The sequence below is a fragment of the Manis javanica genome, chromosome 5 (assembly GCF_040802235.1).
Source record: "Manis javanica isolate MJ-LG chromosome 5, MJ_LKY, whole genome shotgun sequence".
Classification (NCBI taxonomy): Eukaryota; Metazoa; Chordata; class Mammalia; order Pholidota; family Manidae; genus Manis; species Manis javanica.
The window spans coordinates 91,244,452-91,264,246 of NC_133160.1; the positions used below are offsets into that span (position 1 = coordinate 91,244,452).

The 19,795-nt window shown below is 37.4% G+C and overlaps 1 protein-coding gene across 11 annotated transcripts in view; it reads right to left on the reverse strand.

Annotated features, from left to right (window-relative positions):
• The window catches only part of C5H4orf17 (chromosome 5 C4orf17 homolog), a 268,239-nt gene that overhangs the window by 19,759 nt on the left and 228,685 nt on the right, over positions 1–19,795 (reverse strand). For 9 of the 11 annotated variants that reach the window (XM_073237260.1, XM_073237259.1, XM_073237258.1 and 6 more), the window contains 5 exons: positions 11,028–11,171; positions 6,176–6,257; positions 4,804–4,993; positions 3,779–3,821; positions 1,723–2,308 (listed from right to left, as the gene is read on the reverse strand). In XM_073237260.1, the coding sequence (XP_073093361.1) occupies positions 2,279–2,308; positions 3,779–3,821; positions 4,804–4,993; positions 6,176–6,257; positions 11,028–11,171 (489 nt within the window). In that variant the 3' untranslated portion in view covers positions 1,723–2,278. Of the gene's footprint in view, positions 1–1,722; positions 2,309–3,778; positions 3,822–4,803; positions 4,994–6,175; positions 6,258–11,027; positions 11,172–19,795 lie in introns of those variants that run through there. The other 2 variants (XM_073237264.1, XM_073237265.1) reach the window with 2 other exon arrangements.

Below are 19,795 nucleotides of genomic sequence, written 5' to 3' on the forward strand. Positions count from 1 at the left end.
TGCTATAATAAATGGGATTTTTTTCTTAATTTCCTTTTTGAATTGATCATTGTTAGTACACAGGATGCAACTAATCTTTGAGTGTTTTTGTGTCATCAACTTTACTGAATTACCTTATTAGTTTTAACAAGATTTTTTGTGGAATCTTTAGGGTTTTTTTACATGTAGTATCATGTCATCTGCAAAGAGAGATCACTTTAATTATCTTCTTCCCCCTTTGTCTTTTCCAATTTGTATGCCTTTTAATTTTTTTCTTGTTCAGTAGCTCTAGCTAGAGCGTCAGTAATATAGAAGCACTGAGAAGCATTACATAGAAGCAATGAGAGTGGGCATCCTTGCCTTGTTTCTAATTTTAGTGGAAAACTTTTCAGTCTTTCCCCCATTGGATACAATGTTAGCTATGGGCTTTTCATATATGGCTGTTATGTTGAGGCAGTTTCTTTTTATTCCTGGTTTGTTGAGTATTTTTATCATGAAAAGATGCTGAATTTTGTCAGATGCTTTTTATGCATTGATTGAGATAATGATGTGATTTTTTGTTCTTCATTTGTTAATGTGTTATATTATATTGATTTTTGTATATTAAGCCATCATTGCATTCCAACTATAAATCCCACCTTAAAAACTCATGCTGATGAATGAGAATGACAGACTATAACTATATTAATAACATCCAACTCAAGACATTAGAACAAGAACAAACCTAAAGAAACAAAGAAATAAAAGAGTGAAAAGACCAACACCCAAAAGACAGACAACAACAAATGATGGCAAGGATGTGGAGAAAGGGGAACCCTCCTACACTGCTGGTGGGAATGTAAACTAGTTCAACCATTGTGGAAAACAGTATGGAGGTTCCTCAAAAAACTCAAAATAGAACTACCATTTGTCCCAGGAATTCCACTCCTAGGAATTTACCCTAAGAATGCAGCAGCCCAGTTTGAAAAAGACATATGCACTCCTATGTTTATCGCAGCACTATTTGCAATAGCCAAGAAATGGAAGCAACCTAACTGTCCGTCAGTAGATGAATGGATAAAGAAGAGGTGGTACATATACACAATGGAATATTATTCTGCATTAAGAAGAAAACAAATCCTACCATTTGCAACAACATGGATGGAGCTAGAGGGTATTATGCTCAGTGAAATAAGCCAGGCAGAGAAAGACAAGTATCAAATGATTTCACTTATCTGTGGAGTATAACAACAAAGCAAAAACTGAAGGAACAAAACAGCAGCAGACTCACAGAACCCAAGAATGGACTAACAGTTACCAAAGGGAAAGGAACTGGGGAGGGTGGGTGGGAAGAGAGGGATAAGGGGGAAAATGGGCAATACGATTAGCACACATAATGTAGGGGTGGGGACATGGGAAAGGCAGTATATACAGAGAAGACAGTAGTGATTCTATAGCATCTTACTACACTGATGGACAGTGACTGTAATGGGGTATGTGGGGGGAACCTGATAATGGGGGAAGTCTAGCAACCATAATTGTGTTCAAGTAATTGTACATTAATGATATCAAAATTAAAAAATTTAAAAAAAATGAAAGGAGAGATCAATGAAATAAAAAATAGGAATATTGTAAAACATAGCACTACATCCAAGATCTAGGGGTTTTTTAAGTGATAATAAAATGGAAAAAGCCATCATCTAACTGAATTAAATTAGGGATAATTCTCATATCTTTTTTGGTGGGAGGTGAGCATTTTTCCAAAATAATCCAACAACATTGAAACACTGTAGATTGCAAAAATTAGCTCAGATGTTAAAATTCTGTTTTGTTATTTTCTCTATCAGACTTTGGGGCAGGTGTTGTAACTGCCTGTTTTTTACTCTGGTTTGTTTTTCTAGTATGAGGGCTGTATACTTATCTACCTAGACAATAGTGTAAGACTGGAAATGTAGTATATAAATGTATTTCTATTACACGTGGCATAAAAATTATAAATAAAAATATTGTCTCCATTTTTATTTAGTACCATTATATACAGGTGCTTTGTGATTTACATGTGTCACCATATAGAAGAGATGATTCCTAAATACCAAAATATTTTTTTTAAATAGTTAAAGTTGTACCCAAGTATGTTTATGAAAGAATTAGCCCAGTCTAGAATGTCTACCTTTGGTATGTTTAGGGATAAAGTGCTCTTTGGGGAGATTGTATCCTTGTTGAAGACTCCTTTTGTTGATATGCTCGCCTGAGTTTTAGGTGTGGGAGAAGGCTGGTTTGCTGAAATACTCTGCAACAGGTATTTTCATCTTATTTCTTCTTATAAACAACGGAGGCTTGTGCTCAGCCTCTAAAGTAGAAAAAATCTAAATAAGACCGTAATTGAGACATTGAATATGGCTTCTGTCATGTTTTAATAGCAAATGACAAAAAAAACTAGAAATTTAGATCAATCAAATATACCCAAAATTTATAAAAGAATCTATTCTCATTTTTCTTCCTTACCACCTGCTCATCTTTAATGAATTATTTTTTTCTATAACATGCAGGATATGTTCTTTCCTCTTAGAATCAAACATTATGTTGATAGGAATGCATTAGAGCTGGTGATGGGTAAAGGTTATAGTCAAGGATGGAACCAATGAGAGAAAGAAGGATCTATGGTCCTGATAGACAAAAAAAGGAGGTAGACAAGCAGGTTAAAACAAGTTAATTGTGCTCATTAGACCTTCCAAGGCCTTCATGATCACACTTAAGCAGGATAAGGATTTGGGGAGATACTGAGTATTGACACTGAAGACGAAGGTGTATGATTTGGGGATTCTTATACAAATACTTCCAAATATCTAAATGGTAAAATATATTTGAGGCCAACAGGTAAGATATCAAGTTGAATAATAGAAAACATCACAGTCATGATTTTGTAGTACTAGAGAGAAAAGTTGGTAGGAGAAGGCAGATACAGTAGACCATCCCTGGAATGTCAGTAAAGGAATATTTTATAATTTCTTAACTACACCTACTATTGCCTATTAGCAGATAGAGCCTCTTTTAGATTTGGTTAACCACAGTGGAACCTGCTGGATTGTACACTGATCTGAAGGAACTCTCGTTGATTACCGTATCATTCTTGGTATATGGGGAACTTGTTGAAATAACAATAGACTTTCATTGGAGGCTTGTCGACCTTCTTCAGAGTCGTTGCTCTACAGTCATTTTTGCTATGCTTGTTTTAAAGCTAAGAACTGCCAAACCCACAGGGATGTTTCAGTTGGGCTTTTCTGGACCAAAATAGGACTTTCCACAATTCTTGATTCTTCTTGGTCCAAAGTGTAGGCTGGGGCTACGGTTTTGCTGGGGACACAAAACTACTTCTTTCTTTTGTATTGTGTGTCATCTGCTTCTTTTACCCTTTTCTCTGGTTGACTTTGTCACTAATGAAAATCATTTAGCTCAATGACAGCTAAGCTGTTAAGAACCATAACTGAGTCGCTGTCTATTTGGTAGGTCAGTGCAGAGCTTTTCCTACCACAGGATTGACATAGTCAAGCCTAGAATTCCTGCTGTCCTGCTTTCTTGCTTCTCAAGGAGTATCTGTCCCTGATAAGGCACTTTGCCTATCAAAATGAAGTTAAACTTATGTCAAATTTATCTCTATAAAATTCTGAAAAATTCAGCAGATGCTGTCCCTTAAGAGTAGCTGGAAATGACTATTTTGCTGTCATTAAAACCATCGATCCTTAATATCTGTGTCCTAACCAGTTAGATACTTACTGGTTTCCTTATACCAACTCAATAATTACCACAAAGTGTACTTAACCTTTTGGCACTTCTTACTTCCTTCAGATCCTTGAGTTGACACTCTGAATCAATTGGAGAAAGAGAAAATGAAATTCACAGATACAAGGGCTTTCTATAGACTGCATTATCAGTATGCCAAATTTTATATATATATATATCTTAAGTATACTATCCCAACTCTTTGGTTTAGAATGCAACAGTATTAAATGTTACTTTCCAATGAAAAATTCTCTGACTTCGAGTTAAAATTTAAACAATACATCATGTATTATTCACTAAGGTAGAGACTTCTGGAAACTTTAAGGTAGAAACAAATTGCAACACAAAATTCATCTCTGTCTTAATGCTTTTTAAAGTGACATGTTATGTGTTTTGAATATTTATTTTCTCTGAATTTAAGCTTTACCCAGCTTTTAATTTTAAAGCAAGAACTTATCTCCCAGCTTAAATAAAATACCACATTCTTTTACCATGTTGTTATACACAAATATATATTTTCCTCCATCACTGAAATTACAAGGTTTAAGAAGAATTTCTACTGTAATAATTTCCAATTATCTTAATTGGTAATTTTCCATCTGGCAGCCCCCAGGGGTATGTCAGAGAAAGCTAAGTGAAGCTATTTATTTTAACACTGTTATACACACAAAAGTAATACTTATGTGATACGCATTTAACAAAGTATACAATAGTGATACAATTTCAGTTTTCCTATTGCTTTCAGTTTTGGGTACACTAAAAAACCCTACATTTTCTTAGATTTCTAGGTGGCTCCTCTTGCTTTGCCTTAGTGGAAAGGGAAGTTTTCTCAAACAGAAAGGTTGTTAGGTAAGGAAGACATAGCCCCTGCCAAAATACTCTGAACAATAGGATGTAGAATGATTATGACTATGAAAATGAAAGAAAACAAATACACATTGATTGAATAAAAAAGGAGACTTGAGACCACAGCATGTTAACTATACTGAAAGACAACAAAGGAAGAGAATTCAGTCTTTAGGAACCATATGCCCGCCCTCCAGGTGGCCAACTGTGTCTAGTTACCTGGTCAGTTGATGTTCTTTCCTAGATCTGGTCAGCACCTTGGGTTCTGTGGGTGAATTTGGGGGCGATTTAACTTTGGATGGCTTCCGAGTCTCTGCTGCTGGTTCTGCCGAGGTGCCTTTTTGGTGCAGAGCCAGAAAGTTCATCTCAGCCAGCTCAGCATGAATCAAAGCTGAGACCCACTCTTTTTCTGGTTTAAAAAAAGGGGGGAGAGGCATGAAGGTTGTGATTATCATATTGGCTAGAAACACAGAATTCGGTCTTTTATCCAGCGTTCTGGTGTGAAAATCAACTTTGTTTCTAATACAATATGCACATATCATTGCACAATATAGTTATAAATACAATGGGATTCCATTCAAGTACAGGTTAATAGTTAAATAAGTAGCTACAAGCATATCCAGAAAGATACACACCAAAGTATTCATTGAAATGGTGTACGTGACTTTATTGATTATTGTTGTTTTATTTTCCTTCTCGTTCACCTTTCTGCAAACAATAAGAACTTATTACCTGTGTAATTTTTTTAAAGTTACATTCTTAAAAAGGAAAAAAAGAATAACTAAAGCCTTCTTACCCCAAAGTACTTCTCAACTGCCTGCCAAGTCGTCTTGATTTCCTGGGGTAAGGTGCTATTTCCAAAATGCTCTCCATTTAAAATGCTCATCTGTTCCTAACGCATTGGTATTTCCTAACTTCAATTAGGGCAGTGTTCTCAAAGACTGGTGCCCAGGCCGACATTATCAGCATCACCTGGGAACTTGTTAGAAATTCAAATTCTCAGGCCCCACCCATGTCTGAAGTTTTGCTTCAGTCTGATGATTAGCTAGGTGTGAGGGTAGCTGTTCTGTGCTACATATGGTTGTGGAAAGGAAAGTTTTCTTGGGATTGGCATATGCTCTCATGGAACAGGTCAGGGAGGGCCTAAAGGAGGCTGGGAGGTGACTGAGTTGATGCTTTTGGTGGGGAATTGGCAGAACTGCTAGAGCCTGGAGCTTGGATGTTTGTGTATGGTCATCTATATCAAAGGCAGGACACGAGCTCTGTGTTCCCAGTTCATAGGAGGCCAGAAGGTATGCTCAGGGAGGGTCCTGGGTGTACAGACAGGAGAAGCACAGACCAGCCCTGGACACAGTGTCTCACATCACTCAGATAATTTCAGAGGGCATACCAAACTTGGGGCATCGAATGACCAGCTTGCCTGCAGTTAGACATACAGGACTGCAAAGACTGTGATACTGAAACACTATGGAAATAATACTGCAACTTCATTTTTGCAAATCCAAGGTAGAAAACTTCAGATATTGGCACATTCCTAGTTTCTGACAATAAACTGAGCTCAGTGTTTGTAAATGCTTATTTTAAATCTCACCTTTTGAACTTGCATTAGCCAGCCACTGCAAAACTTCTGCCAGGGAATCAGTATGTAAAATGTTACAGAGCTTCACCAGAATCTAACAGAGAATATTAGAGTTACACAGTGAGCAAATAAATGTATAAGCTTATAAGGTTTCCTTTACTTTCTCCACAATCTGTCCTCCCAAATGTCACTTCATACATGATTCTCAATAAAGTCAGTTGGGATTTGAGTTTGAGAGCTAGATTTCAAGCTGTATACTGTGGAATCTTTAAAACAACACCTCTAATACAAGTAATAGTTAAGGTTAGATGATGCAGTGTTTCTCTTGTTTTTTCTGTCCAGTACCAACATACGCAGGAGGAATAACTCACTTTTCTTCTTTTTGGGACTTGATCATTTCCCACTGCACCAGGGGGTTCTAATGGGGATCCTGCAGTTACAGAACTGTCCCCATAGGCACTGCTCCTCTACAGTGGATGAATCTAGTTGGGTCCATCATTGTTCTTCAGTTACCTGAACACAGTGATTGGTCCAGTAGGACAGGAGTAGAATTCCCTTTTGTCAGTCAAAACTCTCTTTTGACAATTTTTTATCTGAAGCTAAGGGCTGAAGTGGAGGATAGAGAGGACAGATATATGAAATAATTAATCCTAATAAAGATGAACTATCACAAGCATTGAAGTAAAAATATTAAGTCCATATAATGATGTTTCCAGTTTGACCCTGAATTGTGTCTGCTGTTGGAATGCAGACATATCTGAAAGTCACACCTGCCCCTGAGCTTCAGTCCTACATATCCAACTGCCTACCAGATGTATCCACTTAGATACACTACAGCTACTCTGAACCCAAAATGTCTGAAACTAAACCCACCTTTCTCTTTCTAAAACCTGCTCCAGGCTTGCTGTTCCTCCCGATTCTGCTCTCAGTGGGTAGCACCAGCATACGGTGAGTGTATGGCCACACCAGACCCTGGGCTTCCTCCTGCACAGCTCCCTTGCCCTCTTGTACACACTGCCAAACAAGCTCAGTAAATTCTTGGAAACATTTTTCAAATCTTTCCATTCCTCTTTATCCCCATAGCCTTGACCCCATTCTAAACCATCATCAATTCTTGCTTGAGCTACTGCAACATCCTTTTCCCTACTTTCTCTGCCTAAAATCTTTTCTGAAAGCACTATTGATTCAACAAATATTTATGTCTGTCATTGACTTAGATCCTGGAGATAGAGAACTGAAATTAAGGGGTAGAAAAATCTACTGCCCTATGTTGAGTTTCGTTTATTATTGAGATTCCTGTCCTCAATAATGCCATATCCTAGAAGAGAGCAAGTTAAATTTGCACCTAATTTCCCAGTAAGTCACTGGCCATGGCAGAAACAGAAAAATCGCCCACTGGTATTCTCTTGGCCACTCTGCCTCTAATAGCTTTCCATCAGTTCGGTGATTGCACATTACTTCCAGCTTCTTCTAACTCATAGATCACTCACTGATCTTCAGAGCAATATAATTATCCCTTTTGTGAGAGGACATAGAATATGTCGTTGTAGGAAGCCTCCTGCATTCTCTTGAGTTTTGTTCTGGGATGTAGTTAATATTATTGGCAGGTGAGTCTGATTTGTTGAAACTTGATTTAGGATTTTAGAGTGCAGGTCTAGAGCAGTCCCTACTGTAGAGCTAGAGTACCCTATTCCTTTTTTAAGGTGTGACTTTTCTGGGGTCCCTACTGAATTCCTGGTGTGTTCCACAAGGTCTCTCCACTGTGGTAGACCAGAGCTCCAGCATCTGTAAGCAATATGCTACCTCCCATTAGCTCTCTTCTGCCAGGTCTCAGACTCATCCTGAGCATGTGCAGCTTATATTGGACTAAAAACTCAGGGAATCTTATTCAGCTTTCCACAGATTCTTCTTCTTCTTCAGGATCTTAATTCACAAATTTCAGCCACTTCAAGTATCTGCAAACTCTAAACTCTATTTTCTCTACCTAGTGAAGCAGTTACTATCTGTCTGGGCTCCACTTCTCTATGCCATGATTAGAAATGTGTCCCAGGCAGAAATCTGGGTTGAATGTGGAAACCATCCCAATCATTTCCCTTCTCTCAGTGGTCACAAACCTGTACTTTCTGTTGCCCCATGCCTGAGAACAGTTTCTCTGTATATTTTTTCCCAGTTGTATAGTTGTTTAGAGTAGAAGGCTAAGTCTTCAATCTAAACTTCATTTTGGAAGCAGAGGACCTTGCCTCCAACTTTGGTCTCCCTCTCCCCAATTAATTCTACATATTGAATCTAGAGTGATTTTTGTAAAGTACAACTCTGACAATGTAATTCTTGTACTTACAAAGTAATTCAGTATCATTCAATGCTTAAAATTCTTCACTGGCTTCCCACAGCCCGTGGGGTGAAATCTGAATGCCTCAATATGGCTTATAAAGTACTTCACTATCTGGTCTCTGCTGAAGTCTCCCGCCCCATCTGTTGCACTCTTCTCCCTGCACTTTTTATAGCAGCCACATTAATTGCTTTTAGTTCCTTGAAAAACAATATTCTCAACTGTTAGCCTTTAGATATAAGGTCTCTAGGCTGGGAATGATCTCTTCCATAATTTTCTTCATCATTTAATTATATCTTAAACATTCTTTAGGTTTCTTTCCCCTTGAAGATTTTCCTAGCTCCAATATCTTTTCCTATTTGTTCTTACAACACTTTTACAATCCCTCTCATTAGCTATGTGCATAAAGGAACCAACTGCATCCCCAAACTCTAGTATTTTGTCATTTGACACCAAATATTTTAGAATACATGTGTTTGGCAGACTATACTGTCAAACAAGATACTAATAGACACAGAATTGTTTTTCTCTTCTTTTAAGGTAGTAACTGTGAAACTGCAAACTCTTTCATACATGCCACTGCTAATTCAGAATTGCCAGCCTCGATAATAGAAAATTGGAAGGTATTTCCAATTTTTTTGTAGAAGGCATGGAAGGATAGACTACCACCAAGGTAAGTTCTGTTTTTAGGACTCATTCATACAAGCCAAAAAGTCTTGATCAGACCTATTTTCTCACTTTACTCCATCTTTCATTTACATAACAAATAGCCAACAACTGTGAAAAAAACACCATGCTGTGTGTGCCAGTTAATATTTTCAAGCAAACTGATGAGTACTGAGGAATCAGTTGTGAACAAGGCAGAAAAGATCCCTTCCAAGAGTTTACATTTTATTAGTTTTGCATCAATTGATGTTGTTCAGTTATACATATATACATATATGTACATGTAGAAGATGCTACATTTCTACATATACATGACAGGAGGGATCATTGACAGATGCCCATGAGGCCAGTGCAATAGGATAAAGCTGGTCGATGTGCCTGAAGAAACAAGACAGCCTTACTGAAACTGCACTCAGCTCACAGTCTGGTTGAGTTGAGGGCCTAGGCGACTAGCTGATTTCCTCCAGTTCCATGTTGATTTTAGTAGACCTTTTTTTTGAAGTTATGTTATCAACATTCAGTAAACATGTATTTAATAATTACTGGATGCCTAGAACTTACCTAGGGACTGAAGATGAGCAATAACCAAGACAGACCAGTATGAGGTCTTATAAGACTTGAATTTTAGTGTGTTGGGTAGGGAGGCAGAGACAGTATTGAAACAAACAACAAATATGAATATATCAGATACGGCATGTGTTACACAAAAAATAACAAAGAGTAATGGGATAGAGAATGAATGGGTAGTTACTTTAGATTGGGTGGTCAGGAAAAGCATTTCTGAGTAAGTAATATTTAAACTGAGACCTTAAGGAGAAGGTGACTATGAGAGGGTCAAGGAGAAGAGAATTCTGAGTAGGTGACAGTCCTGAGGTGAGGGGAGGAGCAGATTACAGAAGGACCAGTGGTGCCCAAATGCAGTGGGTAAAGTGGACAACTACTCTGACTCTATAAAACATAAAGTCCTTAGCCAGAATCATCAGGAAATCATGTATGACAGTAAGTCAGATCTGCAGATACTCTCCCTTCTCCTCCTCTCCTTTTATTCTCCTTCCCAATTTTAATCATCAGCATAAACTATTTTACCCAATGCCATGGTTATGTTTTCCTTTTTTTTAAAAATAGTTATCAGGATTATTCAGTACCAGTCCTTATACAATGTTCTCTGTTGTTTGTAATTGCTGCTACAGATACTTATTTCAAACTGCTACCAGTCACTATTACAATATTTCAGCCCTTAATTCACTGTAGTGGGTCTCCAGTGAAGGAATGTAGAGGTTACCAGAAGGATCTAAAGAAGGAAAACGAAGAATGGCAGGTGAAAAATATCAGTGGATTGATTTAGTCTTGATTATATGTCATTCTCAGAAATCACTGTGGGAGGAAATAATCTTCTAGTAGTCTGACATGACATATTACAATTAATATAACTAAGTTTATAGGCCCAGACAGAGAGGGTTTGAGGAAACAGTTTTCCATAGGTAAAATGGAAAGATGAATGCTGACTGGAGGAATCTCTGTCTTAAAATATGTGAAGGGAATGTATAGGTGATTGCAAGAAGTTGGGAGCAGTGCCTCTCAAGCACTAGGAAGATGATAAAGACATGGGAAGAATAGGGTTGAATTTGTTTGGCAAACACCAAGCTTTTACTTACGTATACACCAAAGGTTTCTGTAAGAGTGACAGAATTCCAGGGAGAACTAAGAGTAGAAATGAATAGAAGCAGACCTTGGACTTCAGGCTAAGTAGTTTTAAATCATTCATTAGTCAATAGGAACCATTAAAGAGTTTTAGGGATGCTGGCGATGGTGACTTTCTGTATGCTCATGCTGCATCCAAGTTATGGTTTTAATAAACCTGCATCTTACTTTGATTTCCTGATCCAGGTAGTTTGGTATGCAAACAGTGTTCTCTTTGATGCCAGTCTTGGCACTCATCACCTCTGAAGAACAAGAGCCAGGAGTACAGCAAGGCTTTGGAGGTGATGGTGGGTTTTTTACCTTCGTTTCTTCCTAAATAAAAGGCATATATAATCAATATCCACTTGTATTTTCTATAAAAATTGAATGTAAAGTGAATGAGAAATAGCTAAATGAGTCATATTCATGAAAGTAAAGAGGTCAGTTTTAATCCTCCATTAGAAGTGTAATTATAGAATATTTGCATTTTGAGACAGAATAAATAGTGACATAGTATTTACTTTTTGTGAAACAATTTTAAACCTGTGGTTAAACATCAAGATAATAAAATTTTAGTGTTATTGTGCAACCTTTATTTGTCTTGCTACTCTAGATAATAACCAACTCATGACACAGGAGATTTTCTGTTGAGCTGGGAAGATTTCACTCTTACGACTAGAAGAAGACAGCCAGGAGGGTTTATGCTGCATCTGTGAAGAGACTGACTACATGGTGTAACCTATGGCCTTCTTGCTCTGCTAAATGACAGCTGAGACCTGGAGAACTAGACAGGTAAGCGAAATTACTTCTCTTGGTTAGCTGGAAGAGCAAATAGACTAATTTCTTATTCTGGGCGGTAAATATACTATTTGTGATTTTTTTAAAAAGTTCGAGGAGCTCTAAGTCCAAGAAGAGTTATAGAAGCCTTGGATCTGGGTGCCTATTCCAAGAAAGGTTCCTCAACCTTCAGAAGTTAATGATATATAAAGACACACTGAAGTTATGTGTCAACATCTAGGATACTGTGATGATTAGAATTGAAAAGAAAATACTTAACTATTGATATTTAGTGAAAATAAAGCTATACTGTATATAGATGCATTCTTTTGTTAAAGTTTATTGTGTAAAATTCTTGTTTTGGAGAATAGCAATTTTGTTGGTTCAACCCACTAAATACAACTAAAGGCAGATTAAAATTTAAAAATTTTTTGAACTATCAATGAATGAATAAGATAGGAATTTTTAGGTCAGAAAGTGAAGGGGAAGTGAGAAGCCTAAGGTGTAGTGAGTCAGTAGCCATTTTTGTCCTGAGGTCTTTGACCCTGGAGATTGAAACTTTTCTTTTGACAGCCTAAAGGTCCTGAAAGACAGGACTCAAAGCTCAAGACCCAAATAAAAGACAAAAAGGGCTACACTCTCAAGGTGAAGGGGACCAGAAGTACAATAGTCCTTGTAGATACATAGAAAGATCAAGGTTTGAATTTGTTTTAAGTTTGGTATAGTCTGGTAGGGCCTCTGGGTTCCTACAAAAACAGGTACAAATTCTCTCTGGAAGAAAGTCCATTTATCATGAGCTTTAGGTTCCACAAGCAATTTTTTATACATAGTGTCCAGCAATTAAGTCTCAAAGAACACACACACACACACACACACACACACACACACACACACACACACATATATAATGCAAATTAGAAAATAATTTTTGATGCTAATAAAATGTTATACAGCAAGAATTATGAAAACAACTATAAAAATCCTCAGAGGGGATTTTATAGCTTTAAAATATATATAGTAGAAAGAAAAAGTAAGTTGGAAAAGAACTGTGAAAGGAAAAAGAAAAAAGCATAAATCAGCAAAACAGAAAAGAAACATGCAACACAGAGGATCAAAAAGACTGCACAAAAATTAATTCTTTGATATATTAATAAAATGGATAAACTTCTGCTAAAACTGATCAAGAAAAACAAACACAAATGAACAAAACTGACATAGAAAAGGATACATCTTACAGATCCTGGAAATATTTAAAAAAGAACAGGAGGATATTTTATATAAAATTATCAATAAATTTGAATGTTTAGATGAGTAACTTTTAGAAAAAGAATGTAGTGCCAAAATCAGTTGAAGAAGATACAGGAAACCCTAACAGTTCTATAATGAAATATTTTTCAAAGCAATGAATGCTATCAGGGTTGGAGATAGTAATTTTATAATAATAGAAGGATCATATTTCATCAAGAGAACATAAGAAACCTAAATAATTATACTCCTAATTAAAGAGCTTCAAATAAATGATTAAACACAGAAATGAAAAGAGAATATGGAAATCCATAATAACAGTAAGAGATTTCAATACCTCTCTCTGAATAATTAATAGAAAAAGTAGACAGCAAATCAGCAAGGCTAAAGAAGACTGAATGACAGTATCAACCAACTTGACTTAATTGATATTTGTTTTACATTCTACCCAACAAGAGCAGAGTGAATATTCTTTTCATGGGCATATGGAAAATTTATCAAGGTTGACCATATTCTGGGTATGGGTAAAACTGCAATATTTCCAGAATCTCTTGCCTGGCTTGAGTGCATCTCCATACCAATAGGTGTTCACAAGAGGTGGAGAGAAGTAGTCCATCTCTATACCAGTAGGTAATTACACGGGGGAGCCAGGGCATATCTGGACCAGAGAGGTTGGGTGGGGCCCCTTTTTGCAGCCAGGTCATGAGAGACATGGGCAAGCAGAAGTGGATGACTGCTTGTAAGCAATAAATAGGTTTTTCCCATTTTATTTCTCCCTTTGACTGATTTTGGTTTCAAAGGTAATTTGCCCTGGGCTGGGGACAGATTTCCCCCCAGAGTTACACTGGGTCATAGAGTAAGTCTCAAAAATTTTTTTAAGTTTCCAAGTATACAAAATATGTTCTCTGACCATTATGGAATTAAATTGGAAATTAGTCACATAAAGATATCTTAAAAATCCCCAAACACTTGGAAATTAAATAACATAATTTTAAGAAACTCATGGGTCAAAGAAGTTAAAAGGGAAATTAGGAAATATATTAAACAGGATGAAAATAAAAACTCAACATAATAAAATTTGGGGATGTGACCAAAACAGTGTTTTGTAGAAAAATTATAATAATACATGCTTATATTAGAAAGGAAAAAGATCTCAAATCAATGACCTAAACTTTCATTTTATATAAAGACACAAACCAAAGCTGATAAAACAGAAACATAAAATCAAAACAATAGAGATCAGTGAAATGAAAAGCTGATTCTTTAATATAAGCAAAACTAAAAACTTCTAGCTAGATATCTGGGGGGAAAAAGGACATAAATCACTAATATCAGGAAAGAGAGATATAACATCTCTACAGATCATACAATCATTTAAAGGGTATTTTATGAATGACTTTTTATCAGTAAATTCAACAACTTAGATGAAATTGACAGATTCCTTGAAAAACATTAACTACCACAGCTCACTACAGATGACATAGATAATGGCCTACATCTTTGAAAATAAGAAAATGAATTTGTAGTTAAAAACTTTGACTCAAAGAAAACTCCAATTTCAGATGGCTTCACTGAAGAATTCTACTTAACTTTTAAAGAAGTAATACCAATTCTACATAAAATCTCTTGGAGTATCAAAGAGTTCTCAGATTATTTTACAAAGCCAGTATTATGATGATACCAAAACCAAAAAAGAAATTACAAGTAAACTACAAATATTCCTCATGGACATAGATACAGAATGCTAAACAGTGTTTTATGAAATTAAATATATAAAAATATAAAAAGGATCGTACATCATGACCAAGTAGGGTTCTTTCCCAGCAATGAAAGTTTAGTTTGGAAGTTAGCCAGTGCAATTCACCATGTTAATAGATTAAATAAGGAAAATAATATCATTTCAAATAGATGCAGAAAAAGCATTTGCCAAATCCAACCCCTTTTTCTGATAAAAAATATCAGAACACTAGAGTTGGTAAGGAACCGCCTCAGCAATGTAAAGATCACCTATGAATAAAGTAAATTAACATCATACTTAATGGTAATACTTAGAATGCTTTCTGCCATCCCTGTGATTAGATTCAAGTGAAGGATGCCTGCTCGCATCACTTTATTCAACTTTGTACTCTAGGTTAGCCATTACAGTAAGGTGCAACAGAGAGATAAACAGCACATGGATTTGAAACTATAATAGAAAGCTTTTAAATTTGGCTTAATCAAATTATGTTTTGGTTCTTCTAGGGACCCTATTACAAAAAAAAAAAGTAAGCCTCAGACTGGAAGAAACAATTTGCAAATATATATGTAATAATAGAATTACATCTAAAATATATAAAGAACATTTCAAAATTCCTACTAAAAAGCTCACCAACCCAATTTAAAAAGTGGGCAAAATATTTGAACATATACTTCTCATAAAAAGATATATGGATAAGTAAGAACATGAAAAGCCAACCTCATTAGTAATTAGGGAAATGCAAATTAAAACCACAATGAGCTATCACTACATCCCCACTACATTGGCTAAATTAAATGTGCTGATCTACTAAGTTTTGGCAGGATGTAGAGGGTAGGAAATACTTATACACTGCTGGTGAGAATGTAAAATGATACAACCACTTTGGAAAACAGTTTGGCAGTTCCTTTAAAATTTAAACATACAGGCGGAGCCAACATGGCGGCGTGAGTAGGACAGTGGGAATCTCCTCCCAAAAACATACAAATACAACTAATCCTAAAAGAGAGACCAGAAGACACAGGACAACAGCCAGACTACATCCACACGTGCGAGAGCCCGCGCCTGGTGAAAGAGGTAAGCTACAACCCCCGGCCCAGCGGGACCCAAGCACGCCTCCCCCCAGCTCCCGGCAAGAAGGAGAGGGAGCCCAGGACTGCTAAACACCCAGCCCCAGCCACCCGCACCAGAGCGCAGACACAGTGCATGCGTGGAGGGCTGGAAACTAGGGAAACAGGGCAGCAAGACCTCTGAGCGGGTTCCAAAGCTGATGCCCCTGTGACAAAGAAAAGCGAGTGCTTTTTGAAAGCCTTAAAGGGACAGGGACGTAACAGCTGGACGGAAACAACACAGGTCACAGCTCAGTGGCTGGAAATTACAGGGAAAACCGGGTGCACTAGCCCCCTGGGCAACAGCTCTGAGACCCCTCATGGAGGTAAACAGCCAAACAGCCACCCCCCCCCACCCCGTCCATTACCCCTCCGGGTGCTGTGAAAGCAGAGAAGCAGCCTAAGGCAGGCCATGACCTAAGAAAGGGAGCTTCCTCCATATCGGCCGGGCAAGACACAAAGACCCAGTCTACACGCAATTACTCAATACAAGCCACTAGGGGTCGCAGTTGTCCCAGTAAAGAAAGGCCAGTAGCAAGTGAAAAGTTTGGCCCTCCCAGCTGACAGTCAATAGCACCTGTCAACATGAAAAGGCAAAAAAATGTGATCCAGACAAGACTAATCCAGACAGCTTTGGCATCTGCTACATCTTCCCCTGAGAAGGAACCTGGGAAGATAGATTTAACCAGTCTTCCTGAAAAAGAATTCAAAACAAAAGTCATAACCATGCTAATGGACTTGCAGAGAAATATGCAAGAACTAAGGAAGGAGAATACAGAAATAGAACAAGCTCTGGAAGGACTTCAAAACAGAATGGACGAGATGCAAGAGACAATTAATGGACTAGAAAACAGAGAACAGGAACTCAGAGAAGCTGATGCAGACAGAGATAAAAGGATCTCCAGGAATGAAAGAATTCTAAGAGAGCTGACTGACCAATTGAAACGGAACAATATCCGCATTATAGGGGTACCAGCAGAAGAAGAGAGAGAAAAAGGGATAGAAAGTGTCTTTGAAGAAATAATTGCTGACAACTTCCCCAAACTAGGGGAAGAAATGGCCTCTCAGACCACAGAGGTACACAGAACTCCATGACAAGGGATCCAAGGAGGGCAACACCAAGACACATAATAATTAAAATGGCAAAGATCAAAGACAAGGACAAAGTATTAAAGGCAGCCAGAGGGGAAAAAAAAAGGTTACCTACAAAGGAAAACCCATCAGGCTATCATCAGACTTCTCAACAGAAACCCTACTGGCCAGAAGAGGATGGCATGATATACTTAATGCAATGAAACAGAAGGGCCTCGAACAAAGACTACTGTATCCAGCACAATTATCATTTAAATATGCAGGAAGGATTAAACAATTCCCAGACAAGCAAAAGTTGAGGGAACTTGCCTCCCACAAACCACCTCTACAAGGCATCCTACAGGGACTGCTCTAGATGGGAGCACTCCTAAAAAGTACCCAGAACAAAACACCCAACATATGAAGAAGGGAGGAGGAGGAATAAGAAGGGAGAGAAATAAAGAATCATCAGACCATGTTTATAATAGCTCAACAAGCGAGTTTAAGTTAGACAGTAAGATAGTAAAGAAGCTAACCCTGAACCTTTGGTAACCACAAACTTAAAGCCTGCAATGGCAATAAGTACATACCTTTCAATAATCACCCTAAATGTAAATGGACTGAATGCACCAATCAAAACACACAGAGTAATAGAATGGATAAAAAAGCAAGATCCATCCATATGCTGCTTACAAGAGACTCACCTCAAACCCACAGACATGCACAGACTTAAAGTCAAGGGATGGAAAAAGATATTTCATGCAAACAACAGAGAGAAGAAAGCAGGTGTTGCAATTCTGGTATCAGACAAAACAGACTTCAAAATAAAGAAAGTAACAAAAGATAAAGGACATTACATAATGATAAAGGGCTCAGTCCAACAAGAGGATATAACCATTATAAATATATATGCACCCAATACAGGAGCACCAACATACCTGAAACAAACACTAACAGAACTAAAGGAGGAAATAGAATGCAATGCATTCATTCTAGGAGACTTCAACACACCACTCACTCCAAAGGACAGATCCACCAGACAGAAAATAAGTAAGGACACAGAGGCACTGAACAACACACTAGAAAAGATGGACCTAATAGACATCTAGAGAACTCTACATCCAAAAGCAACAGGATACACATTCTTTTCAAGTGCACATGGAACATTCTCCAGAATAGAACACATACTAGGCCACAAAAAGAGCCACAGTAAATTCCAAAAGACTGAAATCCTACCAACCAATTTTTCAGACCACAAAGGCATAAAACTAGAAATAAAGTGTACAAAGAAAGCAAAAAAGGCTCACAAACACATGGAGGCTTAACAACACGCTCCTAGATAATCAATGGATCAATGACCAAATCAAAATGGAGATCCAGCAACATATGGAAACAAACGACAACAACAACACAAAGCCCCAACTACTATAGGACACAGCAAAAGCAGTCTTAAGAGGAAAGTATATAGCAATCCAGGCATATTTAAAAAAGGAAGAACAATCCCAAGTGAATGGTCTAATGTCACAATTATCGAAATTGGAAAAAGAAGAACAAATGAGGCCTAAGGTCAGCAGAAGGAGGGACATAATAAAGATCAGAGAAGAAACAGAATAAAACAATAGCAAAAATCAATGAAATCAAGAGCTGGTTCTTCGAGAAAATAAACAAAATAGATAAGCCTCGAGCCAGACTTATTAAGAAGAAAAGAGAGTCAACACAAATCAACAGTATCAGAAATGAGAAAGGAAAAATCACAACGGACTCCACAGAAATACAAAGAATTATTAGAGAACACTATGAAAACCTATTTGCTAGCAAGCTGGGAAACCTAGGAGAAATGGCCAACTTCCTAGAAAAATACAACCTTCCAAGACTGACCCAGAAAGAAACAGAAAATCTAAACAGACCAATTACCAGCAACGAAATTGAAGCGGTAATCAAAAAACTACCAAAGAACAAAACCCCCGGCCAGATGGATTCACCTCGGAATTTTATCATACAGGGAAGACAAAATACCCATTCTCCATAAAGTCTTCCGAAAAATAGAAGAGGAGGGGATACTCCCAAACTCATTCTATGAAGCTAACATCACCCTAAAACCAAAACCAGGCAAAGACCCCACCAAAAAAGAAAACTCCAGACCAATATCCCTGATGAACATAGATGCAGAAATACTCAACAAAATATTAGCAAACCGAATTCAAAAATACATCAAAAGGATCGTACACCATGACCAAGTGGGATTCATCCCAGGGATGCAAGGATGGTACAACATTCAAAAGTCCATCAACATCATCTACCACATCAACAAAAAGAAAGACAAAAACCACATGACCATCTCCATAGATGCTGAAAAAGCATTTGACAAAGTTCAACATCCATTCATGATAAAAACTCTCAGCAAAATGGGAATAGAGGGCAAGTACCTCAACATAATAAAGGCCATATATGATAAACCCACAGCCAACATTATATTGAACAGCGAGAACCTGAAAGCTTTTCCTCTGAGATCAGGAACTAGACAGGGATGCCCACTCTCCCCACTGTTATTTAACATAGTACTGGAGGTCCTAGTCACAGCAATCAGACAAAACCAAAAAATACAAGGAATCCAGATTGGTAAAGAAGAAGTTAAACTGTCACTATTTGCAGATGACATGATACTGTACATTAAAAAACCCTAAAGACTCCACCCCAAAACTACTAGAACTGATATCGGAATACAGCAAAGTTGCAGAATACAAAATTAACACACAGAAATCTGTGGCGTTCCTATACATTAACAATGAACCAACAGAAAGAGAAATCAGGAAAACAACTCCATTCACAATTGCATCAAAAAAAATAAAACACCTAGGAATAAACCTAACCAAAGAAGTGAAAGACTTATACTCTGAAAACTACAAGTCACTCTTAAGAGAAATTAAAGGGGACACTAACAGATGGAAACTCATCCCATGCTCGTGGCTAGGAAGAATTAATATCGTCAAAATGGCCATCCTGCCCAAAGGAATATACAG